Source organism: Linepithema humile, chromosome 7, assembly GCF_040581485.1.
Source record: "Linepithema humile isolate Giens D197 chromosome 7, Lhum_UNIL_v1.0, whole genome shotgun sequence".
In the NCBI taxonomy this organism is placed as follows: Eukaryota; Metazoa; Arthropoda; class Insecta; order Hymenoptera; family Formicidae; genus Linepithema; species Linepithema humile.
This window is the reverse complement of record NC_090134.1, coordinates 22257766-22284905: the sequence shown is the minus strand read 5'-3', so window position 1 is coordinate 22284905 and position 27140 is coordinate 22257766. Positions and strand designations below refer to the sequence as shown.

At 33.6% G+C, this 27140-nt stretch overlaps 6 protein-coding genes across 6 annotated transcripts; 2 read left to right on the top strand and 4 right to left on the bottom strand.

Moving 5' to 3' along the window:
- Positions 1-95: 95 nt before the first annotated feature.
- Positions 96-2618, bottom strand: LOC105673502 (tRNA (adenine(37)-N6)-methyltransferase-like). The gene is made up of 3 exons (XM_012369168.2): positions 2304-2618; positions 1798-2121; positions 96-1720 (listed from the first exon to the last, which is right to left on the bottom strand). The coding sequence occupies exons 1-3, from the start codon at positions 2408-2410 to the stop codon at positions 328-330; spliced, it is 1824 nt and encodes a 607-aa protein (XP_012224591.1). The 5' UTR covers positions 2411-2618; the 3' UTR covers positions 96-327.
- Positions 2619-2684: 66 nt separating this feature from the next.
- VhaAC39-1 (V-type proton ATPase subunit VhaAC39-1) lies at positions 2685-4907 on the top strand. Its single transcript, XM_012369170.2, has 5 exons — positions 2685-2919; positions 3157-3507; positions 3610-3767; positions 3889-4143; positions 4250-4907. The coding sequence occupies exons 1-5, from the start codon at positions 2799-2801 to the stop codon at positions 4409-4411; spliced, it is 1047 nt and encodes a 348-aa protein (XP_012224593.1). The 5' UTR covers positions 2685-2798; the 3' UTR covers positions 4412-4907.
- Positions 4908-5001: 94 nt separating this feature from the next.
- On the bottom strand, positions 5002-7221 carry THG (tRNA-histidine guanylyltransferase). Its single transcript, XM_012369169.2, has 4 exons — positions 6659-7221; positions 5979-6223; positions 5389-5833; positions 5002-5316 (listed from the first exon to the last, which is right to left on the bottom strand). Exons 1-4 carry the CDS (start codon positions 7011-7013, stop codon positions 5297-5299), a joined length of 1065 nt encoding a protein of 354 aa, XP_012224592.1. The 5' UTR covers positions 7014-7221; the 3' UTR covers positions 5002-5296.
- An 88-nt stretch (positions 7222-7309) lies between these two features.
- Positions 7310-14926, top strand: Polr1A (RNA polymerase I subunit RpI1). The gene is made up of 7 exons (XM_012369154.2): positions 7310-7432; positions 7870-7957; positions 8583-8779; positions 9075-13423; positions 13747-13902; positions 14004-14307; positions 14441-14926. Exons 3-7 carry the CDS (start codon positions 8599-8601, stop codon positions 14551-14553), a joined length of 5103 nt encoding a protein of 1700 aa, XP_012224577.2. The 5' UTR covers positions 7310-7432; positions 7870-7957; positions 8583-8598; the 3' UTR covers positions 14554-14926.
- Positions 14575-17495, bottom strand: LOC105673506 (thioredoxin-2). The gene is made up of 4 exons (XM_012369173.2): positions 17335-17495; positions 15192-15308; positions 14992-15105; positions 14575-14897 (listed from the first exon to the last, which is right to left on the bottom strand). Exons 1-4 carry the CDS (start codon positions 17371-17373, stop codon positions 14835-14837), a joined length of 333 nt encoding a protein of 110 aa, XP_012224596.1. The 5' UTR covers positions 17374-17495; the 3' UTR covers positions 14575-14834.
- A 201-nt stretch (positions 17496-17696) lies between these two features.
- LOC105673547 (WD repeat-containing protein 26) lies at positions 17697-27012 on the bottom strand. Its single transcript, XM_012369268.2, has 11 exons — positions 26482-27012; positions 25852-26100; positions 25052-25211; positions 24237-24407; positions 23875-24048; positions 22614-22799; positions 21877-22143; positions 21580-21725; positions 21272-21480; positions 20958-21152; positions 17697-20879 (listed from the first exon to the last, which is right to left on the bottom strand). Exons 1-11 carry the CDS (start codon positions 26493-26495, stop codon positions 20824-20826), a joined length of 1827 nt encoding a protein of 608 aa, XP_012224691.1. The 5' UTR covers positions 26496-27012; the 3' UTR covers positions 17697-20823.
- Between the last annotated feature and the right edge of the window lie 128 nt (positions 27013-27140).

Here is a 27140-nt window from a genome sequence, read left to right as displayed (position 1 = left end):
AATATAATAACATAAGTTGTATCTGCACATAATAACAAAATGTAGGAACTTGCATATTTGCATTAAAAAATTATACTTAAATATAAAACGGTTCATTCATTTTTAAATTATTTTCATTTTATTACGTATGTCTTATCAGCTAAATAATTGTTACGAAAAGATTGAATTATTTTTTACAAGATATATCCAATTGAAAACATAAAAGTACATAAATCGCAATTCTGTAATGTAAATTTTGTTTTTTAAACCATAATACAACGGTATAGCATTTTGCCTTTTTTTCCTTCGTGTTCATTTTTATAATAAGCTTACTCTATTTTAAATCTATTAAGATAAAGGTGAATGTCCTAAGCATTGCCATTCAGGCTCACCACAATCACAGGTACGACCTGCATGTCGTACTTGAAATACAGTAACTACACCTCTACTATCATCGAATCTACATGTGATATGTAAATCGTGTATCAAAAACGTGTAAAACTGACTGCCCCATCGTTGCCTTAAATACACCGATCTAGGATCTTCTTTAAGTACATTTTCTATAGCTTGCTTTTGCTCATCAATCTTGTCGTCTAGAATTTCATTTAACTGCATTAAAGCGCGTTCATTGAAAATTACTGATAACGTTGCTGTACGAGGTTGCGAAATCCAATCCGGTATTCTTATCTCGGAAAAATTACTCTCCAGTGCCGTATTTATTGGTCCAGATGATACAGTTGTTGCCGCATGAATATCCGGTAAAGTTCGGGAAGGTGTTAGACTCTGAGATTCAAATCCTTCCTCTCCATCGGGTGCTTCGCGTATTCCCATCCTCACTGGGGAATTATCGACTCTTGCATGTAATGCGTGACGACTGACCAAATCAATATCGGTACCGCAAACTGTGCTTGGACCATCCGCCCCATCTAACAGTCTGGAATTACGTAAGGCTTGATTTTCGGTATAATTTATTTCATCATCATTGTCTCTCTCCATACGTGCTGAATCCGAACTATTAGAATTATTTATATCTACGTCGTGCAATCTGCTGTTCAGATCTCTAACAGAGTCTGTCTGCAATTCAGCCATCGATGTTGCACCATACTCAGCCGATGAATCCAAGTCTAATCTCGTGTCGGATGATCCATCTTGAACAAAATATGTTCCTCTATGTATATCTGCACCATTCTCGTCAATTTGCAATGAAGCAGCAGTGTTAGCATAATCTTCCATCAATTGAGCAGATTGCCTTGTGATATCATAGCCATCAAGGGTCGGATATGCTTGAAATTCTTCCGCCTGAAGTCGCAAAGCTATTTCCTCATCTCTGGAAATATCAAGCTCAACTCGCTCATTATTAATATTTGTATCATCGTTAAAAGAGTCAACTGATCGACCATTGCTTGAATTCTGAGTTTCTTCCAGATTATGAAATATCTCCGCAACATTCGCATCATTTTCTCTTAGCCTGTTACTTAATTTCTCAATATGTAATGGGCTATCGTACTGCGGTATATATGGTTTTATATCCAGGACAGGTGTTTGATTAACCATGTCAACACCTTCAAAATAAATTGTGTCATTCTCAACTTTCAAGATCTTAACTAAACTTAGGCCGATAGGGCAAGGTCGATGTGGAGAACGTGTAGAAAATACACCTGTTCTTATTCCATTTAATCTTGGTGGTGCTACTTTTGCTCGCATATGCGTTGAATCATTTCTATGAAAGTGGAATAAAATCCTATCGAAAGGGAAAAGCAAAAAACATTATATGTCATTTTGTCATCAGCATTAAAATTATTGTTTCAAAAAGCTTACCACATGTGAGAAAAGTCCTGCAAGCCTTGTAAAGCGTGATCTGGATTCGTGAATACAGAATTATAAAGCGTCAATTTTCCTGGAACTTTTTTACATATTCCAGGTTGCCGTGGAGTCGCTCTTTTATTGGGAAACCAAGTAGAAATGACACCAATAGGTTTTAATTTCAGAATATCTTGATCCTTACTTGTACCCGGCTTTGCTTCTTCTGAAGATATTATTTTCGACTGTGAATGAATTTCTCCATGCTTTTGTAATTCCAAGATACGTTTAATATTATCAACATCCTTGTCAAGTATATATCTTAGACCTTTCACTTGCTGTCTATAAAATTAAATCAAACGTTTTATTAAAAAATTTTTTTATATAAGCATGACCTATGTATATAAATACAAATAAAAATTGTATAGCAATAAAATAGCAGTAAAAAAATAATAAGATACAATAATTATATACGATGTGCAATATAATGCATATAATTATAATAATTTTATATATTAAAATACCTCAAGTTATTAATCTCTCGTCTGGCTGTATTCAACTGACTAAGCAAATATTCAGCATTTAAGCTAGAATTCTGACAAGTCAAATCCATATTCTCTATTGCTCGCATTTACTAACATTTATTGGAAGCTTATGTTTTTCGTATTGACAGATGGTGGTAATTACTATGCATTACTATAGCAAGAGATCTGCACAAACTCAGTGCTCAGATTTCAGAACAATATGTAGGAGAATTTACAATGTATCCATTATGATCTGCACACAGGACGCCACGTTATCGCATTCTATGGGCTCCTACACACGTACATAGTGCTTACATACTGTAATTTAGTACATTTTTGTCATTCAGTTGGTAAAAAAAATTTTTTAGCTTGTCAACACTGGTTACTATTCCCTGGTCATATGCTGTCATATGATCTTCGTGAAAAAGGGCGAGCCGCCAGACGTGTTTGACGTATTGGTTTTTCACGCGAACGTATCCGAGAAAGATCTCTCAAATGAAGGGGTGCATGTTCAATATCGATGGTGGCTACCTGGAAGGTCTGTGTCGTGGTTTCAAGTGCGGTATACTTCAGCAAAGTGATTATCTGAACTTGGTTCAATGCGAAACACTCGAAGGTATTTATTCGATTGATTTAATCATTTCAGGAGTTTATTTGTCCTAAATCATCTTAAATGCACAGTTGACAAAGAAAGATTTTATATCTTTATGATATAAATCTCCATTTTTTAAATATGTGATTTTTAACGGCAAAATAAAATCGATTTATCTGTTGATTCCTATTAATTATAGTACATTAAGGAATCATGAATTTATCTTTTTCTCCTGCCTAAACCAATAAATTATCTATTTAGATTTGAAGCTACATTTGGCTGGTACGGATTATGGCAGCTTCTTGGCGAACGAACCATCTCCACTCGCTGTCAGTGTGATCGATGACAAATTAAGGGAGAAACTGGTTGTGGAGTTTCAACATATGCGCAATCATTCCGTTGAACCTTTGTCTCAGTTTCTAGATTTCATTACATACAGTTATATGATCGACAATATCATTCTACTCATCACTGGTACTTTGCATCAAAGACCGATTTCAGAATTGATCCCAAAATGCCATCCACTTGGTAGCTTTGAGCAAATGGAAGCAATTCATGTTGCTGCTACACCTGCTGAATTGTACAATGCTGTGCTGGTAGATACACCTTTAGGTACGATTCTGTTTAGATTGTATCTCTCATTCGTATTATTTTTTCATTCTTTATGTAAGAATATTATTATACTAACTTTTCTAAACTATTATTTTGTTATAGCACCATTCTTTGTGGATTGCATATCTGAACAGGATTTAGATGAAATGAATATCGAGATAATAAGGAATACGCTCTACAAGGCTTATTTAGAAGCATTTTATAATTTTTGCAAAGATCTTGGTGGTACAACTGCAGATACTATGTGTGAAATACTTGCTGTAAGTTATTTTATTTTGTTGAAACTTGTCAAAATTTTAATTTAAAATAACGGTGTATTTCGTGAAAGAGATAATATTATTCTCATAGCTTACTTACTTATAGCTAATTCTTGTATTACAGTTTGAAGCAGATAGAAGAGCAATCATTATAACCATCAATTCATTTGGAACTGAATTGGGTAAAGATGATCGTGCAAAATTGTACCCACGCTGTGGACGTTTGAATCCAGATGGATTGGCATCCTTAGCAAGAGCTGATGATTATGAACAGGTGAAAGCTGTAGCGGAATATTACGCGGAATACAGCGCCTTATTTGAAGGAGCAGGTAATAATCCTGGCGATAAAACCTTGGAAGACAAATTTTTTGAGCATGAGGCAAGTACATTTGTTTTAATATTTAAAAACAATGATAATCTTTTTGTATATATTCTATATTAAATACAACTTTAACTTTAACTTTAACTTTTCGATATATGTACAGGTTCGCCTAAACGTCCATGCTTTCCTTCAACAATTTCACTTTGGAGTATTCTATAGCTACTTAAAACTGAAAGAACAGGAGTGCCGTAATATTGTATGGATTTCGGAATGCGTTGCTCAGAAGCATCGCGCTAAAATAGACAACTACATTCCTATATTTTAAATTAATCGAACGATATTAAATTGACGATATATCAGTCATCTATATATTTACTTCTGCAACAGTAATATAATGATTAATTTCTATAACCATTTTTCTTTTAATTTAATGTCACGAATAATGCAAAATTATGCGATGATTAGTGTAACTGTTATCAAGAGGGCTTTTGGAAGTTATTTGAGAAATAATACTGCCACCCAAATTTATTTTAGCAAATTCAATTAATAATCGCAAATATATATATGTATATCTATCAAATATTGATAAGCCATGGCGCATGTACACGTATGTGTCAAGTATTATTTAGAATTGTTATCATACATTACAAGAGTTTAAGCAGCATAGCAAAATCTGTGTGTGTACATAGTGTATTTTATTGTAATCGTCAATGTAAATCAGTTTCACATATTATCCATATGTTATTATGTTGTAATTATTGATATATTTCACAATGTAATATAAAGTAATAAAAATATATTGTATTCTGTATGATTAACAATTGTCGCATAATGCATTATTTGATTTCACTATCCATCATGTGTACGCATATTGTCATAATCTTTTCATCACTAGGCTAGAGTTAAAAAAAAAACTATTATACTAATAAATTTATTTTTGGTCTAAAAGCTACTTTGAATCGTCTTCTAACAAGATAGTTTTACATATTTTTATAGATACATTCCATGAGGTTATGTCACATTGTTTAAATTCGTGATTGAATTCAGCAATGAATTCATTTGGCAGCTCATATTTATATCTACTTTTCAAATATATATCTTATATATATCTTACATTTAGAAATATAATAATTGTTTCCCAAGAATGAAAAGGAAACCCATCTCTGCAGCAGTCTTCCATCCGTTTGCAAAACCTTTTCTTTTAGGAAAATCACAACACAATATATCTTACTACAAAAAATATAGTTAAAATTCAGTTCTATTGTATAAAAAGGAGAAACAAACAAAGTATTTATCTCTTACAAATGCGCTCATTTTCACATTGCATTCGATCTCCATCCGTCTCTCTATTTCTGTTGGGATGTACTTCTTCTTTTATCGAATTCATATTAATCACTTGTGAAGATGGTGGGACATTGTTCCCGTGTTTTATCGTGGTGGGCGAAGGAGGTGTAGGTGCAGACATTGTATTTTTAACGCTATTCGCCAGGTTTGGTGGTTGATAGGTCGCTAAGCTTTTCAAACCAATTACTTCGGGATTCTCTTTCCAAAAGCGATCACCGATAATATCGTCTATCAAGGCAACCACGGCAGACTTCAATCTTCCTGTACCGTCAGGTACTAATTTTCGAATAAGCGTTGTACCCTTCCGAAACAATAGTGGTTCGTTATTATAATTTATACCAAATTCTTGGAAAAGTAACTCATTTTTGTGCGATGCCAGAGTACCTCTAAGCTTTTCTTCCGCCTGAAATATAAATATTCTCTTGTTTATTTCGTATTGGACAATAAATAGTCTTTTTTGATCAAATTTATTTTAAGTTTGTTAAAATAAATGTTTTTAAAATAATATTTGTATAACGTATGTATTATATTAAATATGATAAGTTTACCTGATTTGAAGTTAATTTTCCTTTCAAAATAAGATTCCAAAAACAAGTATTGTACAAATTATTAACATGTACATCAGCTTGGCGCCAAGCTAGGTAATCCCTTAAATTTTTATCTGTTGGATATAATATAACACGAGCGTCAAATGAAGGTGGATAATACAACTCTTTGGCTTTGAAGAGGCGTGGCCAATGATAAACGTATGCAGAAGCGAATAATGAATTTACATTTGACAACAGTTTGGACGCTGAAACAAAAACATAATATTAAGTGTAAAAAAGTATTCTCTATCAGAAATCAATCACAATAAATATAATGAATATTATGATATTGTGTTGTAAAATTTGGTTCATACATAATAAATCAAGTGTTTCTATGGCTATTTATGGTTTGCGTTTTTTAAGATATACAGCCACATAATGCTTTTCAATATGATACTATACCGTTGTCTTAGAATCAAGTCTCAGAAGTCAGAAGTTGTCTCAGAAATCAAATTTTTATTTAAAACACCTAAAATTGATCAATGCTATAAAGAATCAAAGGCCTCGAAATTAACTGGCTATAACACAATTATGAAATATATAATCATGCAATTAATATCAATGATTAAACAATAATACGTGACGAAAGATCGAATAATTCCATCCTTCTGGATCGGATAAACATTGCGATGTAGACGTACCTCTGCGTTTATAGAGCTGTGTGTCTTTTCGGAAGACGAATGAGTACTCGTCGCTCTGACCAAAACCCAATATAATCTCTTTAAAATCTTCCATAACGGTGATCGCGGCACGGTTCATCAGCTCCAGGGCAACCCCATCGTTTGGTTTGACGAACTGATGTGTCTCGCAGAATTTGGAGAAATTCCTGCCGTCTATCCTAATTACGATCCAGCAGTTTGGTAAGCAGTTGTCGTCCCGCTCAAAGTCCTTTACGTATTCGAATTTGCTTTTCGCCATCGTCGTCAGGCTCAAGTACCGGCGCGAAACCACTTGTTTGCCCCGATTGATGATCCTCAGGAAGATGCTATGCTTCATTCGGTCACGTTATCCGAGACACATTCCCTGCGGAGTGTGGCATCGAGCAGTATTAAAATTCGCCACCACCGTCGCACTGTTCAATTAGAATTCGCAATTTATAGTTCACAAATTGACTCCGAGATCCACGAACAACCGTTGCATGCAGACTAAACGCGACTTCCAGCTGTTCACAAATTTTAAATCCCGACCGTCCCGGCTTCGTCGTGCGTGTATTACAAACCGCTGCGCCACGCCGGTTGCGGATGTATTTCGCAATCAGTTATCGGTTGCAAGCTCCAAATTATCGGCGGAGTAATGTTTGTATTTCACTCTATTCTAGATAAATGCACCTAAAATACTGTATCATATTGTAAGCCAAGCACAACAGCCGTTAGTCCATTGACACCATTTTTTTTACACAAAGACGGAAATATGTGGTAGGATGATTTCTGAATTATACAATTTTTACTTCTAAATTATTTTAATTTAATCCATACAATAAATGAGTTCTATTGTAAAGTTTTTAGTTTAGCTCTATCAATTAATGTGAGATATATTTTTTCTGTCACAAGTTATGATTATTAATCTATAAAGAATCTCTATATATGTTCTTTATACAATTTATAAAAACGTCGAGAGAAAAGTTTCTTATTTATTTCAATCGGCATATCAACATAATTTCTAAGTTTTTTTTATAAATTTGGCTGTATACTTGATTACTGGCCAATAAAGATCTATCAAATTGTTAATGCAAAATAGAATAAAATGTAAAATTTCAAACTAATCATATCTTTTATTCTTATCTATCTCTTTTCTTAACTATCTCTCTTATTCGTAAACTTGCACGTGGCTTCATCTTTTTTATCTTTTTCAGGTAGAATGCGCGATCTACTGTGTGTGACTGTGTAATTGTGAGAAATTTAGTACAATTATTTATATATAAATTTTAGAGAGAGGTTTAGGTAAGTAATAGCAAGTAATAGAATATTATTTTGATATGTGATTTAAAAATATAACAATAAAAATCATTCTTAATAAATAAAAACAATGGTATTAAGGTTAGGAATAGATGAGGAGAATGATAAATGTTGTGCACATGTTTTTTTATGTTTTAACTATGCGCAATTGGTACAATAAGATATAACACTTCAAATAAATGATTGTTTTATTCATAATTTTTTATTTATACTTAAGAATTATAAATTTAAAAATAAATTAGATTATTTTAGGTTAGGTTATTAGGTTAGATGTGTTTATTGTGCGTTTTATTATCAATATTTATTGCACAACGTGAAATATAAGAATACCAAGTTTTAAGAATAAAAAAGAACACTACTTTTTGCGTATTTATCGATTTGTATATAAAATATGGAATAATATAACTTTCTAACACCCACGTGTAAAGACACCCGTACAAAAGAATCTTGTTAAATACTTTTGATTTCTGTTTTAAAATAAAAATTGTAGTTCTTATATATTTTTTTCACATAAATATGTAATTATAACATAGATAATTTGTACATTTGTATTTGTAGAAAATCATTATTATAATACTTTTCAAATCATTATTTTATACTTTTTACATAGCTGAAAAGATATCAAGATGTTCAGTAGATATTATAGACAGCGGATGTCACCAAAGCATCAGGAGTCACAGCATTTACTGTTCTCAGTCTTCACAGCAAATGATATAAGGAATTTAAGCGTAACAAAGATAAGAACACCATTATCTTTTAACATTCTTGGACATCCATTGAAAGGTGGATTGTATGATCCATCCTTAGGTAAAACTTTACTTTAATTTAATTATATTATGTTGTAAGATATGTTATACTTTGAAAATTAGAATATTACAACTCAAATTAACAAATTGTCAAATTATTGCTAAAGAAAAATTAGCTAAGTTTTATTTTTTGTTAAATTTACTAGAATTTTTAAAAATTTACAAAAAGTATATTGTGCATGTTTATGTTTAACATCACTTCTTTACTATATTGTTGTCAGTAATAGCTTAAATTCATAAAATAGAAAAGGTCATGCTATATTTCGTGTTACTTAATATATTCAATTTCATTCTAGGTCCGATGAAAAATAGTTTAGAAGTTTGCAGCACATGTGGAAATAATGATCACAAGTGTCCAGGTCATTTTGGACACATAGAACTACCAGTGCCTGTTGTCAATCCATTATTTCACAAGGGCCTGTCTACGTTACTCAAATTGTCATGCTTAAAATGTTTCACTTTTCAAGTACCATCGTACGTCAAGCTGTTATTGTCCGCAAAATTAAAATTGCTTTATCAAGGAAGACTCAGTGATCTTGATAATTTAAATCAAGAAGTGACATCTGCAGTATCAAATGCTCAGGATGCAGAAGGACAAACAGAGTATGTTCGTGAAATAATTGACACTTACATGCAAAACTTCTTTAACAGGGACAGATTCAGGACTACGCCTCAGGATTGTGAGGATCAAAACAACATAAAGAGCATCATTGTGCAATGGCATATGTATGTTGAAAGCATACTTAAACAATATGTCAGAAGCAACAAAACGGGAATATGTATGGCTTGTGATGAGGCTCTACCGAAAATTTCAACACTGCAAAATAAAATAATGATAAACAACAAAGAGTCTCCGAAAGAAATGCTGTCTCGTGAAGTGGCGCATAAATTGGAGACAGTAATGATTATGCCTGATCAGTCCAAGGAATATCTGCGAGAATTGTGGAAAAATGAGAAGGATTTCCTTAAGCTAATTGTACCCTGCTTAGATTTAGTAGACATTGAATATCCTACTGATGTATTCTTCTTTGAAGTGATACCCGTGCTACCGCCAATCGTGCGACCAGTAAACTTTGCTAAAGGTCAAATGATCGAGCATCCTCAAACGCACGTCTACAAGAGCATCATACAAGACTGCCTTGTCCTGAAAAATGTTATACAAACGATTCAGGACGGAGGCACCGATCACTTGCCTCAAGAGGGTCGACTTGTCTTTGAACAAATAAAAGGACTTACAGCGATGGAAAAGCTGCATAACGCTTGGCAAGCATTGCAGACCAATGTGGATCATCTGATGGATCGCGACATGAATAAGACCTCGGAATCTATGAATTGTCAGGGCTTGAAGCAAATTCTCGAGAAGAAAGAAGGTATCATCAGAATGCACATGATGGGCAAAAGAGTGAACTTTGCCGCACGTTCGGTTATTACGCCTGATCCTGACTTGAACATCGATGAAATTGGCATCCCCGAAGCTTTCGCTCGCAAATTAACGTATCCTACACCTGTGACACCGTGGAACGTCGTTGAATTGCGACGATTAGTTACAAACGGACCCAATGTTCATCCCGGCGCGGTTCTGGTGGAAAATGAAGACGGAACGGTGCAAGCGATTAGTAGTGACAATTTTACGAAGAGAGAAGCTATTGCGAAACGTCTTTTAGCGGCAAGCGACAGGACCAGCGACTCTTTCGTCGGCATTAAAGTGGTACATCGACATCTTCAAAACGGCGACATACTGCTGTTGAACAGGCAACCGACATTGCACAAACCGAGTATAATGGCTCATAAAGCACGTGTTCTCAAGAGAGAAAAAACGTTGCATCTCCATTACGCGAACTGCAAAGCTTACAATGCCGATTTTGACGGCGACGAAATGAATTTGCACGCGCCACAAAACGAATTAGCCAGAAGTGAAAGTTATAACATCGCTAATGTATCCAATCAGTATCTCGTTCCGAAGGATGGAACTCCTTTAAGTGGCCTTATACAGGATTACATGGTGTCCGGAGTGCGATTAACGATCAGGGGTAAATTCTTTTCAAGAGCGCATTATACGCGATTGGTTTACGCCGCACTGCCGATAGTGCAAGAGGATATAATTCTACTACCACCGACCATTATCAAGCCGAAACAGCTGTGGTCCGGCAAACAAGTTCTGTCAACGGTTATCATCAATATAATTCCCTCGCATGTAGCACGAATTAATTTAATTTCCAGCACGAAGATCAGCGCGAAGGAGTGGCAAGTGGAGACACCACGGCGTTGGAAGTGTGGAACGGAATTCCAAAATCCGGTTACTATGTCGGAAGCCGAAGTTATAATACGACACGGAGAGCTGCTGTGCGGAGTGCTGGATAAAACGCACTACGGCGCGACTCCTTACGGTCTAATTCATTGTATTTTCGAGTTATACGGCAGCACGCACGCCACCAATATGTTAAGCGCATTCGGCAAACTGTTCCAGGCGTTTCTGCAGTCTGACGGATTCACTCTCGGCGTCGAAGATATTCTAATAACCGGCAAAGTCGACGAGAAGCGCAAAGAGATTATTTCTAATTGTAGGAAAATCGGAGAAAATATACAAAAGACTATCGTAAAGGTGGGGGACGATGCATCCGTGAATGAAATTAAGGATAAAATAGAGGAATCTTTACGGAGCAACCCAAAATTTCGCGCGCAGCTCGATCACAAGTACAAGAGCACGCTGGACGTTTTTACGAACGACATCAACAAAACGTGTCTGTTGACAGGACTCTTCAAAAAGTTTCCAGATAACAACTTGCAGCTTATGGTGCAATCCGGCGCGAAAGGATCCACGGTTAACACTATGCAGATATCGTGTCTGCTCGGACAGAGCGAATTGGAAGGTAAAAGACCGCCGTTGATGATTAGTGGAAAAAGCTTATCAAGCTTCCCAGCGTACGATCCGTCACCCAGAGCAGGCGGTTTCATCGACGGCAGATTTATGACCGGCATCAAGCCACAGGAATGCTTTTTCCATTGCATGGCAGGGCGTGAAGGTCTTATCGATACTGCGGTGAAAACCAGTCGATCTGGTTACTTGCAAAGATGTCTCGTGAAGCATCTGGAAGGTTTAGTTATCAATTACGATTCGACAGTCAGAGATTCTGACGGCAGCTTGATTCAATTTTATTACGGAGAGGACGGCCTCGACATACCCAACTCGCGTTTCTTAAAAAAGGAGCAGATGACGTTCTTAGTTGACAACAAAGACGCCATTATGGATGAAAAGTTGTTGGAATTTTTGAAAACAGATAATAAAGACATCATAAAAGTAACGAAGAAGATCAAAAAGTGGGAAAGTAAAAATAATTCCTCCTTGAAAAAAAGGAGGAGCAGTGGGTTCAGCATATACTCCGCGGAGAATGCTAGTCAGAACACTAGTGCAAAGAGAAGAAGCATCGATAACCACAGTGGAAGAAGCAAGGCAGCGCTATCGCTTATGAAAAAGTGGATAAAAGAGAAGGAGGAAGTGAAAGAGGCGTTTCGAGCACAATGCACCAGATGTCCCGATCCGATAATGTCCAAGTACAGACAAGATATTGAATTCGGCGTACTGTCGGAACGAATAGAAAGCTTAATGGATGAATACCTTTCCCATTCGTCGAGAATAAAAAAATCCACCTTAAGAGATTTATTATCCATAAAAGTCATGAAGACTATTTGTCCACCTGGTGAACCGGTTGGTCTTTTAGCAGCGCAATCTATAGGTGAACCGTCCACTCAAATGACTTTGAACACGTTCCATTTTGCCGGACGTGGTGAGATGAACGTGACGCTGGGTATTCCTAGATTACGCGAGATCCTGATGTTGGCATCGAGGAATATGAAGACTCCAAGCATGGAAATACCCTTCCACAACGGCCTGGAGAATCTCGAAAAGCAAGCAAAGAAGCTGAAAGTAAAATTGACGAAATGTGTCTTGCACGACGTGTTGAAAAATATTTCGATAAGTAGGAAAATGGAAGAAGGTGCACACAGGAAATTAGTGCACACTCTAACGATCGAATATCTTCCTCATAAATATTATAAAGGAGAGTTTTCCGTTCGATCGCAGGATGTGATCAAATGTACGGAAAAAATCTTTTTCAATAATATATTTAAACAGATTCGAAAACTTGCGAAAGCGAGCAAACTTTTATTGCATTTCGAAGGGGAGAAAAAACGATCAAACGATGACGACATTGCGTTGGATCAAGCCGATCCTGATGAATCAGTAGTGGAAAGTACCGCAAAAAGATCGCGAATGGATTTAGGTGAGATGCATGAATCATCTGATGAGGAAGACGCTGCGGAAGATGCTGATGCAACAATGACGAAATCACTATCACGTCATCAAGAGAATCAAGAGTACGAAGATCCGGAAGAAGATGTGACTGAGATTATGATTAAAGAAGAAGAAGAAGAAGCGGATAGTAATAATAATGCAAATGGAATCTTAAAGAACAAGGAAAATGATGAAGACGATGACGACGACGACGATAATGATAGAAGGAAGAAATTAAATAACAAAAAAAATAAATTTACTAGTGGAAAGGAGTTTGTCTTAAATGCGTACGAATATGCCACGCATTATGAATACGATGAGAAAAAATTTTCATGGTGTAAATTTACATTCTGGGTAAGTGTTTGAAAGAAGAAACTTTGTTGCTATCATTTTTATATTACAAAGAAATGTGCTTTTGTACAAAAAATTTTTTTATGCCGTAGGAAATCATGTTGAAAATATTAATCTCTATTTGCAATTCTCTAAAGTATTTGATTATGTATTTTTAGGTGTTTATTGCAAATTTAATATTTACTAATTTAATTAAAAGCAAAAATTTGTGTCGTAACATGCTCATAAATTTAAAAAATTCCTTTAAAATATAATTAATTAGAAAATTATAGTAATATAGATTACATAAACAAACAAGATACATAAGTTTTATTAATTCTTTTCAGTTACCACTTAAAATGATCAAATTAGATTTGCCAACAATAATCAGAAATGCAGCGAAGGATACTGTTTTATGGGAGACACCGCGTATCAAGAAAGCCTTCACTTTCCAAAACAGCAAAGATGAAACAATTCTTAAAACAGATGGTTTAAACATAGTGGTAAGTGAATGTAAACTATCTAATACATGCGAACTATGTAATCTATAATAGAAAATCCTCTTTCCATTTTCATATTTCATGTTTCCCTTTTTATCTTACAGGAAATGTTTAAGTATGATAACATACTTAATTTAAACAAATTATATTCCAATGACATTTATAATATCTCTGAAACATATGGAATTGAAGCTGCAAACAGAGTCATTATAAGAGAAGTTAAAGATGTTTTTAAAATGTACGGCATTACCGTCGATTCTAGACATTTATCCTTAATCGCGGATTACATGACGTTTGATGGTATATTCCAACCACTCAGTAGAAAAGGAATGGAGAATTCTGCCTCGCCATTACAGCAAATAAGCTTCGAAAGTTCGCTAACTTTTTTGAAAAATGCGACATTGCAAGGTGAGTGGTGAACTTTGCACATAAAGATTTAAAAAGCCTTTGTATAATAAATTAGTGGATTTTTTAATACTTTTTAGATGTTAGAAGATTAATGTTTTATTATTTTTTTAAATTTATTTTTTATCTTGCACAGGAAAAAAGGACGATATATTATCACCCTCCAGTAGGCTGATGTTAGGACAACCGTGCAAATCTGGTACTGGAGCATTCTCTCTATTGCCATCGTTGCCATTGAATAATGTGTAAAAGAAATCAAATTCCAGCATACTATTTGTACATATAATTGTATTTTGTATATTATATGTATATATTTATAAGTTGATTACATTTTTTCGCAAAACTCTATGGACATAATTAATGTATCTATTAAAATATCAACTTTGCTTTTATTTCTTTAACGTGCGCAAGTTAAAATTGCTTTTTCTATTCAAATATCTGTTTTGCATTGCTCGTGTAAAAAAAAATAGTTCTAATGCAGTGTATAATTCTTAGAAGTACAATATATTTAAACAATCATGACAGGTTGTTCACTTATGTTTTTCAATTGTTTCTTTAAGTCTATTGTAATTTGCACCAGAAAAGGTCTCCAACTGAAAAATAAAACAATTTTTTATTATTATTTTGTTTAGCAATTCTTTTTAATATTCCGATGAGAAGTCTAAATGTCAAGTTTAATGTACATACCACTTTACTTTCTCTTATAAAAACGAATGTAGGCATACTGGATATATCATATTCAGTAGCGATATCTTCGCATTCGTCAACATCAACTTTGAGAAAAACAACATCTTGCAATTCCTACATAAAAGAAAGAATGTTCACATTAATTTCCAATACATTAGAATATTTGACTTGATAAAAAAATAAATGTGATGTGGTAAAACCTTTGACAGTTCTTCAACCTTTGGTCCAATAATCTTACATGGTCCACACCATACGGCAAAGAAGTCGATAACTACCAATTTACTCCCTGCTTCTTGAAGCTTAGTCTTCAAGTCGTCCTATAAAGATGAATAATAATTATGTAGGTCTTCTCGCCAAATATATATTTCTCGATTGATAAATAAAGATATATTAGAAAAATATATGTTATTTAAGAATATATATTATATAACAATGTTAACAAGTGGAAAGGGAAAGGAAAAAAAGTATGACACTATCACAAGAATATAGATAGGATAAGATAATCGTATCAAGAATAATGACAGTGAAATGATGACTTGCTTAAATATTGTAGTATCTAAAAATTTGAAGTTCTGATATTTAATTAATAGATTATATATTTTTAACATGTTTTTTTTTTTTGTTTATCGCGCTTCGTTCTCGTTTTCTTCCTTATTTATTTAGTTTTGTAAAAATCAAATTTATATTTAAAAAATTCCACTCACATATCTTCAATAAGTTATCACGTGCTGCGCAGTCATATGTAAAATGTTACTAATGAATAATAAGTGACAAAAAATAACATTCCACGATCCAGAACATGACACAACCGTGTGATACGTAATAAATGAAGTAACATAAAAATAATGTAAGAGAGGAGTATGTAGTGAAACATAGAAAATAGAATCGCAAAAATACGAAGATTTTATATCTTTTTTAATCTTTATCAATCAATCGATTGTTTGTGCAATTTTTAATGTAATATTAATAAATTTAAATATTTTTATCGCGTTACATATTTTTCATAATTTCCTATAAATATCTAAAAATTCAAAATATTATTATATTATAATTTAAGAACCTAACGTTACATTAAAAATTCGTAGTAGGAATAAATTTTTGCGATTATAGGCCAACCAGCTTGAGAATAATTAATTCTCATGAGCGCTGACATCATGACTGCTATAAATACAATATATATAGACTTAGCTTGCGACTATTGATTTTACAATTTACGATTATTCTGTGATGTTTTGTAGATATATATTCATGTTTACATCGTAATAATAATTTCTGTGAATATATTTATGTAATTATTCACGCTTATCTAAATTACAATTTTTCCGAAAAATATATAAATTTTTCAATTTACGTTCAATTTACGTTTCATATTTTCGTTAAAATAAATGATTTTTAATTACTGGACAGATTTCAATTTTACGTAATTTATTGCATATTCATTATTAATTAATTTTTAATAAATATATTCGTTATCCTGTTTAATCCGCGAGGTTTTAATTCCGTAATTATGTGTTGGTTTTGTCTTATATTTATATCGATACGAATATCGTGTGGCAGGCAATTGCCGATGTTCGCCACATATTCAACGTACTTATATATTATCGTCGATTGTGTTCAATTGTCTCGCCGGTGAAAAAGCATCCGGCATAACCACATTATATGCCGTTCTCTCAACTCGGTGATTCGATCAAGTTTCTCCGAATGACGGAACGATGGCGTAATTAAAATTTTTTACGATTGACGTAATGTTCAGCGAATAGTTTGTCTTTGCGATCTATCTCGATATACTGGTAGAACGATTCGTGGAATTTACGCTTGAATCATATCGCAGCGATGAAAAAGCGGCATGCAAGGCGGAATTGATATCTTCAAGGTTGGAACAGGACCGCAGCAAAGTAGATTTTACGAAGATAAAAACAAAAAGACAATATGGTTCATGTGAGCATCATAATAACGGCAATGTTGCCAGATTATAGTTATATGGATACATTTTTTGTCGCGTACAAGACAGAAACAACGTATCACGTGTGCTTTTTATTCAATTTAGAATTAACTTTATTCGGAAACATAGTTTTCTCTTCTAGAAAACAAAAATCATTAGTTGCACAATGCGATTACATTTTCGCATTATTTTGCCAGCTGGTGTGCTATTATTTCTTCATGTTGGCACTACGCTCCGATGTTCTGGCAACATTGCGCTGGAACGAATGTAGCCGCATGCGCACACGGCTTTTCGCATCCAAGGTTATATTCGCGTATCGGTATAATCGTTTTAACTGTGTACATACATCCTGTGCAAATTATTCATCGATAATCGAACGCGTGTCTATTATTACTACTTACGGAGTTTTGAATGTGGACGATTTCACCTTCATTACCCATTTTGATGGCAGACTTCTCGGCAAAGTAGCAACAACGATATCAACGATAACAACCGTACACCACAATAATTAGATGGCGACTGATCGCGTCTGACGCGTCGAAGTGTGACCAGTGTTGAAGGAAGAAATTTCTCCAAACGGGAGAAATTTCACGCGCATGCGTGAGTATAACATGGATCACGTGGTCAATAATCAACTCGACAAATTCATGCCATGTAGAAACGCTATTCCTGAAGCCCATTTACTTATATATTATGTTCAAAGGCACATAACTGCAAAAAGTATAAAATTCTTTTTTACGAAGCAATTTTAATGACATTGATATATAAATATTGCAGCTTTATTTCTGGATATTTTTAATTACAATCATTTATTAATAGCATACCTCAAAGTATTGTAACCCATGTACACTGGGTTAAAAAAAAAGATATTTGTACAACCCATCATGTTTGGAACAATTTTACACATTTTATTGCTTAAACGGAATCTATGTTATAGTTAGTCATCTTAAAATATACAGTTTTTACTATCTACTTTTTATTATAAGAAGATAAGTATAATGAATGTATGTTGAGTATTATAAAATTCATTTGTCCGAAAGATAATAAGTTTAGAAATTCTGTTCTGTTCAATTGAAACAACGCGATACACACGTAACTATTATTAAAACTACACCCATTATATTGAATATTATTTATACACAATGCTCCAATTATATTTCTTTTAAATGCAGATTCTTTCATTCAATTTTATGTTGATTCTTTTTTAACAAAAAGATACATTATTAGTGGATTTTACACATTCACAAAATCTTTTACAGGATCTTTTCCGGTCAATTTCAAATAAGCAGTTTAATGGAATCTTAATTTATATTTAAAAAAATCTGAAATAATTTGTAATAGAATGCGGGGAAAAATTTTACTTATAATTTTATCTACTTTATATTTTATTATATGTATGAATTTTGATATCAATTTTATACATATATGTATATATTTTGATTTTTTAAAATGTTTTCTGTATTATACGAATAACACAAAATTATAAACAGAATTCTATTCTCAATTAGATTGGTGAAAATATAAGTGGCTAAATATTAAAAGATTATTTAAGCGACTACGTTTCGCTAAACTTTTACATCATATTTGTCAAAGAATTCGCGTTTAAAAGAAATTAAACAACCTGTGCAATATACATTATATAATTATGCAGCTTATAATACAAAAATGCTTTACAATTAAAAATAAAATTAAAAGTAAAATTAAATTCTCGGTTTTATTTGTCCAATAAAAGGGATAAATCGATATTTAAGCGCGTGGCAACGCGCTCTATCATTTTTATTACAATTTTTATATATATATTAATCTATGAAAATTAAAAATTTCGGAAGTTATTATTATTGCTTTTTCACGATATCATACAACGGTAAATACAAAGATTCATGACAAACGGGCAATTCGATATTCAATATTACAGTAATAGCTCATAGTATCTAATTAAAATTATTTGTAATTACTTGTAATTCTAATTGTATTATGTTAATGTATATAAGAATGAATAAAATTGAAATCGAGATATGTGTACATATATGCGAATGAAATCTGAAAGATATATACTTAAAGATAGCGTGTCTGAGAAGTTGTCACTATACAGCTTGTTTTACTACACCACCGCGTACGCAGAACTGCAGAATCTACCGGGCTACGAATTAAATACCATTACGAGTTACGCAAGAAATTATAGACTCTATTGAATTATAAAGTGCTAAGGCACCAGAGGTAAATGCAAATGATAATAGTGAATGACATTATATGTTACTTCCTATTAACATTAAGATCATCAACTACAGAAGTTTCTTTTGCGTGTAAATGTGTTTTAATAGTAGTACGTGTTGCAAAGATATTTATACATGTTTACATATATAGGTGTACCCTTAACATCTCTTGATATCCTCAGATTTCTCATTCTTCTCTTTATCTCGCAAACTGCAAAATAAATTGAATTTCTTCTTCGAACATACTCATCCCGTTAATTGCCATTGCACTCAGAGTGTATTTCTATCGTAACTTGAGTGAAGCATTTCAACCACTGTCAAATCAAAATTGTTTTAATATTTTTTTCCCTTGCAAAATCTTTATAAATTATTTTTGCAAACAAGTACGCAACAATAATAAAAAAAAATTACTAGCTTTATTAAATATATCGTCGCGCTATCAAGATATCACATTATGTGTGTAATATATTTGCTAAACACAAGTGTCAGAAATGTTAGCATTACAATTTTCAATACATGGCAGTTAATAAGACGAGTGCAACATTTAGTTCTTTAGTTTTACCTATGTATTTGTCATCCGAAATTGTTTAATTACATAAATAAATTAGCTTCCACTTAAAAACATCTCTGTAATTTATACTAAACGCTTCACTGGTTACTGGAAAGTTAATTTAGCCTAATGATATACATGAAACTGGATAACTTTTTTTTGCACAAATTGTTATTATTATTCTAACTAAAAATTATTACACATTACCTTCTTTTTAATAAATGCCTAAACAATAAAACAAATTCACACACACATTTACAGATATCGCTATCTAAACTCTGTAATTCAGTTATATTGCAATGAACGCAATGAAATTGCTTTTTTTTATTCAGTTCTTAATTTTTTGCCTAATCCACGAAGTCATTTCTTACGAAATAACGATACATATTTTAGAAAATTATATTAGCTTTTTAAAAAACGAAAATTATAAAACAAAACACACATTGAAGATATGAAGATAGCGTCTGCCTCATTAATCGATGAACGACTTAGAATAAAACTCTAGATCCGAGACTGTTATTTACAATGTTTATTGATACAATTATAGTCAAATTTGACAAAATTCCTGTCAAAACATAATGTTTCCACGATCTTGTCCAAATTTCTCAAATCCTGTCATGTATAGAGATGTATTTCACATTCTTATTTATATAATTTTATCCTTATACACCAATCCTAAGACGGAATTTTCTTCATGTCCTCTACTCTGCTGTATATGGACCTACTTTATCATATTATGCTGCGTCATATTTTCGATTATTAGCTCTGACGATTAACAACGTTTTAATTGAGATAACACAACAGATATCATTATGGATGCATATAAAATATGTAATACGAAAAAGAAAATATACGCATGAAATGTGTGAAAATATTACACTCGATGATTGGTTTTTAGTTTTAATAGCTGCAGGCGATTTAGCAGTTGTTTCTAACATATACATCCCTCCTGTTACCTCTATACGCGACGGATGGTAGCTAAGAGCGACATGAGGTATAGAGGAGCAACTGCAGAAGGCAGTAAAATGTCAGTATGACAATCAACAGGACAAGTGTGACAGTCAAATGTCAGTATGATAGTCTTTGAACACCATGAGGTCATGGGGACATCGATACGCTGTAGTTCGCTACGATACCATTTCATGCCAGCCCCCGCTATTTGAAGAGTTGGTTTCTAACGATACTGAAAATAATGAGAAACGCGTAAAAGAAAAACAGCAGACGAGATTGTGTATTAACTTTTTTTTTTATAACGACTTACCAGTCCTATCGTTTTCAACTCCTTCTGGAGAAGATGACCTTGGGCCCCATATCCTCACTGTGAAATCATCCGATACAGAAGCCATCATTTGATGATAAACAGGATTCCATGCAACACAATTGACTGTTCTACTGTGCCCTGCTAGAGTCGCTATAGGTAGCTCTCTTTTAATATGCCATACGTACACTTTATTGTCTGTGATAAGATAGAGAAATAGCGATTATTACGATGCAATAGTGTCTTTTATTTTTTAAGTAAGTAATGAAGGACAATTTAATGCACAGAAGTGCATTTTGTCTCTGTGTTTGACTCACCTTCGCTACCAGATGCAACAAAATCATGATTAACACCACCGAAACAACTGTGAATAGTGAAGTGTCCTTGAGTGACACCCTGAAAACGTCTCACAAGACATCTATCTTGTAAATCCCAAAGATGCACACCTTGATTTGCTACGTTCAGAAGTGCAAGCCGATCCGCTTTGTTCACACAAAATGACATGACGGGATGATCTTCTTGTAATCTACACACACAGTGTGGAACAATATTCTTAAAAATTATATTCAATGACACGATATTGAATATAGACGACACACTACAAATTATTATTATAAATCCGTACATTGTGAAGTCACACAAGTCATCAAAATTGTATCCGCGAATTCGATGATGTGTGTCAGCTGCTAGGACGGTCTTTCCGTCGCTCCGACACCACAGACATTTTACTCTTACTCCTTCCCACGAATCAGAGACATTACCGTCCATATCCTAAAAACGTATAATAAAATTGTAAGTTTTCAGATAATTTTATTAGAACAAAGAATCGTGAAAAATGCTCAGTATTTGTTCAGCTTGATGTGCCATGGCCAAAATGTTAATATTATAAATTGCATTTATTTATTTTTAATAGTTAACGTACGCATTGGTAAAATTGACCGCGAAGACCTCCTGTTACGAATTTATTCGAGTCGCGGTGCCAAGCACAGGCCGTCAATGAGTCATCTGTACTTTGGGTCAATTTCACTCGCAATTCACAATCGGTGGTATCAACGCTCCAAAGCCAAACTTCTGGACAATCTTCAGGACCGCAAGCAATTAAATGATTGCTGTCAGGGCTCCACGCAATTAACGCTACGCCATACGTATGCCCTTCAAGCGTTTTCCTGTGCGTTACTTTTAGTGTTTCCTAAATGACGAACAAATGCTTAATGTACTTTTCGAAAATAGGAAATCATATAAATCTATTATTAAAAGTGCATTTACTTGGAATTGTAAATACTTTGGCTAATTTTGAGTCAATTTTTCATAATAATAAATTGAAAGAAGGTTTCTATTTATTGTAGATTTTTAATTGTTTAATTTAACTTTATATATATTCATAATTTAAATCTTAAATTTTAAAATTTTATTAAAATAGTTGAAATTATCTAAAAACATATAATTTTATCATCCATTTGTTTAGAATTTAGTTTTTGAATAAAAACTTTATTTTTAAAATTATTTATTCAAGATCTATCAATATTTTTATAAAAACAAGAAATCGGCAGTTTCAATTTAAATAGGAAATGGATTTAAATGGCAACTTGATCAATCAGTTCAGAAAGTGATGAAAAACATCCTACATATTATTATATCTTCAATATTATGTATACTTACTGGGTCTACATCCCATATAATTACAGTCATATCTTTAGAACCTGTAGCGAGTTTAAGACCATCAGGTGAGAATTTGCAATACCAAACTTCGTCACAATGGTCGTTGAGTACCTGTATAGTATGGCACGGAAACTGTTCCTTGCCGCAGTTGTGATCCACAAGCAGAGAAACATTCTCTAAACTCATCTGCTCCGAAAGAGAGAGAATATTTATTAAAGTTGTGTAATAAGCAATGGCAAAGTTAATTTCTCCAAGAAACGTAAGTTTTAAAATTAATCAAAGAATCCATGCTTTAAAAATACGTTTAGCAAAGCACGACGTGTTAATAAAATTCGAAGAAAACATTTCTTCTATTCTATCAAAAATATGAGAATAAAGAGTATTCACTTTATTACTACCCAATGTTTTTTTGTACATAATAATTTAGTAAATGACTGAGAGGGAAAAAAGTTAAAACTATTTTTTATAGAAAGTTTAATGATTATCAATAACACTCTGGAATAGAATAAAGCTCCAAAATTTTTAATTACAATGAGAAAAACAAACATTTATAGAGCTTAGACAAGATATTATGAGCCAAATCACCAGTGTATTTATAAATACATTCTTGAATTTATTTTACAAATGTTTCAGTCAACCATCTTAGATAACAAGATTTAGAAAATTGCAGAAGTCATAGCGCATAAAATAATTGAGTTATAGAGTTCGTATTACACACGATGTGGAAGTTCAATGTTCAATGCTCAACTCAACTATTTTATGCTATGACCATTGCAATTTTCTAAGTTTTGTTATTGAAGATAATCGAATAATCAACCGAAATGCTTGTGATATATAAATTCAAGGATGTCTTTCTACATATATTAGTGATTTGACTTATAACACTATAGCCATTTGTTTTTAAATAACTCATTGTATTTTTAAATAGCGATATTTGGAGATATTGAAAATATAAATTATATTTTTTTAACAAAGATGTGATTTCAAAATAATCAAGTCAATTATTTTCACTTTAATATTATCAATGTTTACTGATTTTATCACTGCCAGTGATATCAGATTGATAGATGTATTTTTATATCGTGTATCAAAATACCTAAATATTGCATTAAAGTTACGATATCATATCAGAAGGAAAAAAAGAAAAAAAAAACAAATATTAAAAATATCTAAAATAAAAAAGTAAAAAGAACAGCATGACATCACTAAGCGGACATTTTATAGCTTATAATTCAAATTGCGATGTGACTCATTAATATACCTGTGTTTGCATTATATGATACGTGCACTGTTGATTTTGCATTTCCACAGCCTGACAAAGTAACGAATGAAGTCTGCGTGGCGGTAACATAATGGAGGCTGGCAGGTACCTTTGCAGTCTGTCCATAAGTGCAGCCCTGGAGGCTGGCCCTTTGCCATCCCAGCCTGCACGTGTCTGTCAACAAGTGTCCATTTGCTAGTGATTAAATTTTCGATTATAAGTTAGTTTCTAAGATATTTCAAACATGAGAAAGCTTCAATTCTTGTAGGAACTTATTAATAGAAAATGCACACAGTTAGCATAAAAATCACTCTATGTTTTAACCATGTATCTTCATTATTTAAGGCAAATATAGGAAATACCTGTAGTTCATCTCGTCCACTACACATCATAAATAAAGATAACTGATGAACACGACCGGTATTATGGCCCAGGGGTGTAAGCTCGTTGCGCAGTACATGTAACGCTTCGAACACCATGCCCTCTTCTAAATATTCTAAGTATTTTTGCTCTAATAGTAAAAATTTCATCTCCTGTGAACAAAAAAAAAAAAAAAAAAAAAAAAATACCGATTAAAAAGGTATCAAAATTGTATAAATTTTACTAACTGTGCTGACAAGTAATGTATTTTCTATTATTAGCTTGTATTCAGCTATAATTCAATAGCATCAATAAAAAAATATTGTAACTGCATTTTGGAATAAAAGTGTCTCATAATAATCATTTATTGGAAACTAGTCAAATGGCACATATTTTATTTTGAACTTTGTAATTGTGAACTTGTAATTTTATTTTCGAGAAAATATTATTATACAGATAAGTTTCTCAAAAGTTATAGTTTCGCAGTGACAATAGCCATTGTTACCGAATTGTATACATTCAGCTATTGCATTCAACCAATGTCAAACGATGTTTACATCAAGACCGCTTACTTCCGTTTGTTTGAAATACTCAATATTGAAATACTCACACTAACTTTCATGTCTACACTTGCAAAGAATGTGCAAATAAGTGTGTATATTTTGTTGTCAGTACGATTAGTAGAATCATACAATTAAAATAGACCAAGTATTGATCTTATATGATATTATATTGTCTAATCTAATATTATTGTTATCATTTTTAGAAACATCTGTGTGTACATTAATTATTAAATTGTATGATAAAAGAAATTTACCACTAAGCTCTGGTTTGCGCTATTTAGAAAAGACTTGAGTTCATTGAGGTCATGATCTGCTTTGTTCCAATCACCATCCATAACATGCTGCCTAAATTTTGCTGCAGCAGGATGCTCCAATCGACAGCCTGATTCTTGCATAAGCAGGTCCGCTGTGCGACTAAAAATAATATTTCTTCTTTTACTTATTATTAATTACAAATTATACTTAATATTCAATTTTGAAGGGATTCATACAAAATGTTAAAAATCTATATCAATAAATTTCTCAATAGAAGAGCAGTGTAAATTCTAAGTTTAGAATATTTCATTTGTGTCAATTTGATCTGATGGCACATATGATACTGAAGGGATACTTGTTATTTCTTATTAAAAATTGATAAACTAGTTCCAGCACATTTTAATGATTCAAAATATTTTCAATGCTATTTATTCCTTTCACATTGCATACTGCTATAAAGAATATATAATTAGCAGATACTGTAGTGCCTATATTTCGAAGTTCTATTATTAGCTCTCTCCCACCACATGTGAATACTGCTCACAAGTTAATATAGTTGTTTTGGTAAATATGAATCAAGATAAAAAGACATTAACTAATTATGAAATCTAAGAATAAAACAGAAAGGCTATTGCAATGTAACTAATGTTTTATGTGTTTACTCTAACCTTAGTGTGCTAGAAAAGATGAGTAGATTTGCATTTGCAATTGTAGTAAATTATTAACTTTCTCATTATTAAGCTAATAAAAACCATTTCACTAGTGAATCAAAAAGTTGAGAAACAGTAATGTTACATACTCTAAACCAACAGTCTTTAAATGTTGTCCGATAAGTCTCACAATGTCCTGGTTAGTTTTGTCCATTATTTTTGGAGGTCCCAAACTTTGATTGATTTCTCCATTCACACCATTGACATCACTATCTGTTTCAGGTAACAAGTTGCCATTAGCATGAGGCCCACCAGAGTCCGCCTTGGCTCCATTTTGCTGCAGTCCAGAGGACACACCACCATTCGAGGCCTGCTGCTGCATTACGCTGTCGTGTACACTGGAATATCAACCAAGATGGCAGATTGATGTTATGACAATATTAACACAAAGCTGTATCAATTGATACATTCCACTTCAATAGATGTACAGATGCACAACTTTCTCTTGCAATTTGTTGAAATATTAAAACTATTGTGTGGGATGTATGTCAGACAGAAGAAGAAAGAGAAAGAACAGTTATAAGAGTGGCGTGAGAAAATGCGCACAAAGCACGCAAACGTATTAAAAAAAAAAACTACACGGGAAGGAAACGAACATAGAAAAAAGTCTCGAGATTCTGAAATCACGAACATGTGACGCGGGGAGGGGGTTGAAAATCTGTCAACGCACTCGCGCTCGGACGCGCATTTCGCGAGCGCTCGGGAGGATTGTACGTTACCGATAGTTATCCATGTCCGGACTAGAAGAGTGGTGCTCGTCCGCTGGTCGTAGGGTAGTCGGCAGGGAACTACGAGACCTTTTGCGCGGTGGCGGAGCGAGTCCACCGTCGTCCGACTCGCTGCTCGAGGCCAGGCTTATGCGCGTACCGCCCCGTTTTTCACACGATTATTGTTCCCCTCGGAGTAACCGTTCACGGTTAGCTGGGTGGCTGGGGCTAGGTCCGAGGTCGGAGCGCGCACACAGCCACGATCGCGTCGAGTAACGACAAAATTCTTGCCCTTAGCCTTCCCCCCTTTTTTTTTCTCCTCGCCACTTGCGCTTCTTAAAAACGCTCACGCCTCCCTTGCGTGTCCCTTGCGTGCGCTTTGTGTGAGACCAGTCACACGTCGTCGTCCCCGTTGTCTTCACTGCCGTGCGATTTGACGAAAAGAACTCGGTGAACTTGTTTCCCAAAAAACCAATGCGAACCCGTGGAACAATGACTGCAACACAGCTGATACTTGTTTGGATGGTCGTTTACGTCACGCCGTGGCTCTTCTTTGCGGATAGGTAAGCGATCGTCGCGCCTACTACATCCGCTCGTTACGCGTCTGGCTATATCGGTCGCTCCGCTGGCTTCGGCTTTTTCGCGTTTCTTTGTCCATTTAAAATCGCGAT

What these genes read in the sequence shown, in the direction of transcription:
- LOC105673502 (XM_012369168.2), bottom strand. Translation starts at nt 2,410, where the DNA reads ATGCGAGCAATAGAGAATATGGATTTGACTTGTCAGAATTCTAGCTTA. An exon ending in CGAGAGATTAATAACTTGAG is followed by an intron (nt 2,122 to 2,303) that starts GTATTTTAATAT and finishes TTAATTTTATAG; the next exon opens with ACAGCAAGTGAAAGGTCTAA. An exon ending in CAGGACTTTTCTCACATGTG is followed by an intron (nt 1,721 to 1,797) that starts GTAAGCTTTTTG and finishes CCCTTTCGATAG; the next exon opens with GATTTTATTCCACTTTCATA.
- VhaAC39-1 (XM_012369170.2), top strand. Translation starts at nt 2,799, where the DNA reads ATGAAGGGGTGCATGTTCAATATCGATGGTGGCTACCTGGAAGGTCTG. An exon ending in TCAATGCGAAACACTCGAAG is followed by an intron (nt 2,920 to 3,156) that starts GTATTTATTCGA and finishes TTATCTATTTAG; the next exon opens with ATTTGAAGCTACATTTGGCT. An exon ending in ACAAATTTTTTGAGCATGAG is followed by an intron (nt 4,144 to 4,249) that starts GCAAGTACATTT and finishes ATATATGTACAG; the next exon opens with GTTCGCCTAAACGTCCATGC.
- THG (XM_012369169.2), bottom strand. Translation starts at nt 7,013, where the DNA reads ATGAAGCATAGCATCTTCCTGAGGATCATCAATCGGGGCAAACAAGTG. An exon ending in ACAGCTCTATAAACGCAGAG is followed by an intron (nt 6,224 to 6,658) that starts GTACGTCTACAT and finishes TTTTTGTTTCAG; the next exon opens with CGTCCAAACTGTTGTCAAAT. An exon ending in ATGTGAAAATGAGCGCATTT is followed by an intron (nt 5,317 to 5,388) that starts GTAAGAGATAAA and finishes TATTTTTTGTAG; the next exon opens with TAAGATATATTGTGTTGTGA.
- Polr1A (XM_012369154.2), top strand. Translation starts at nt 8,599, where the DNA reads ATGTTCAGTAGATATTATAGACAGCGGATGTCACCAAAGCATCAGGAG. An exon ending in GGTGTAAATTTACATTCTGG is followed by an intron (nt 13,424 to 13,746) that starts GTAAGTGTTTGA and finishes AATTCTTTTCAG; the next exon opens with TTACCACTTAAAATGATCAA. An exon ending in CAGATGGTTTAAACATAGTG is followed by an intron (nt 13,903 to 14,003) that starts GTAAGTGAATGT and finishes TTTATCTTACAG; the next exon opens with GAAATGTTTAAGTATGATAA.
- LOC105673506 (XM_012369173.2), bottom strand. Translation starts at nt 17,373, where the DNA reads ATGGGTAATGAAGGTGAAATCGTCCACATTCAAAACTCC. An exon ending in TCGTCCACATTCAAAACTCC is followed by an intron (nt 15,309 to 17,334) that starts GTAAGTAGTAAT and finishes TCATCTTTATAG; the next exon opens with GACGACTTGAAGACTAAGCT. An exon ending in AGGTTGAAGAACTGTCAAAG is followed by an intron (nt 15,106 to 15,191) that starts GTTTTACCACAT and finishes TCTTTTATGTAG; the next exon opens with GAATTGCAAGATGTTGTTTT.
- LOC105673547 (XM_012369268.2), bottom strand. An exon ending in GCGCAAACCAGAGCTTAGTG is followed by an intron (nt 24,408 to 25,051) that starts GTAAATTTCTTT and finishes TTTTGTTCACAG; the next exon opens with GAGATGAAATTTTTACTATT. An exon ending in GCGGTCAATTTTACCAATGC is followed by an intron (nt 21,726 to 21,876) that starts GTACGTTAACTA and finishes ATACGTTTTTAG; the next exon opens with GATATGGACGGTAATGTCTC.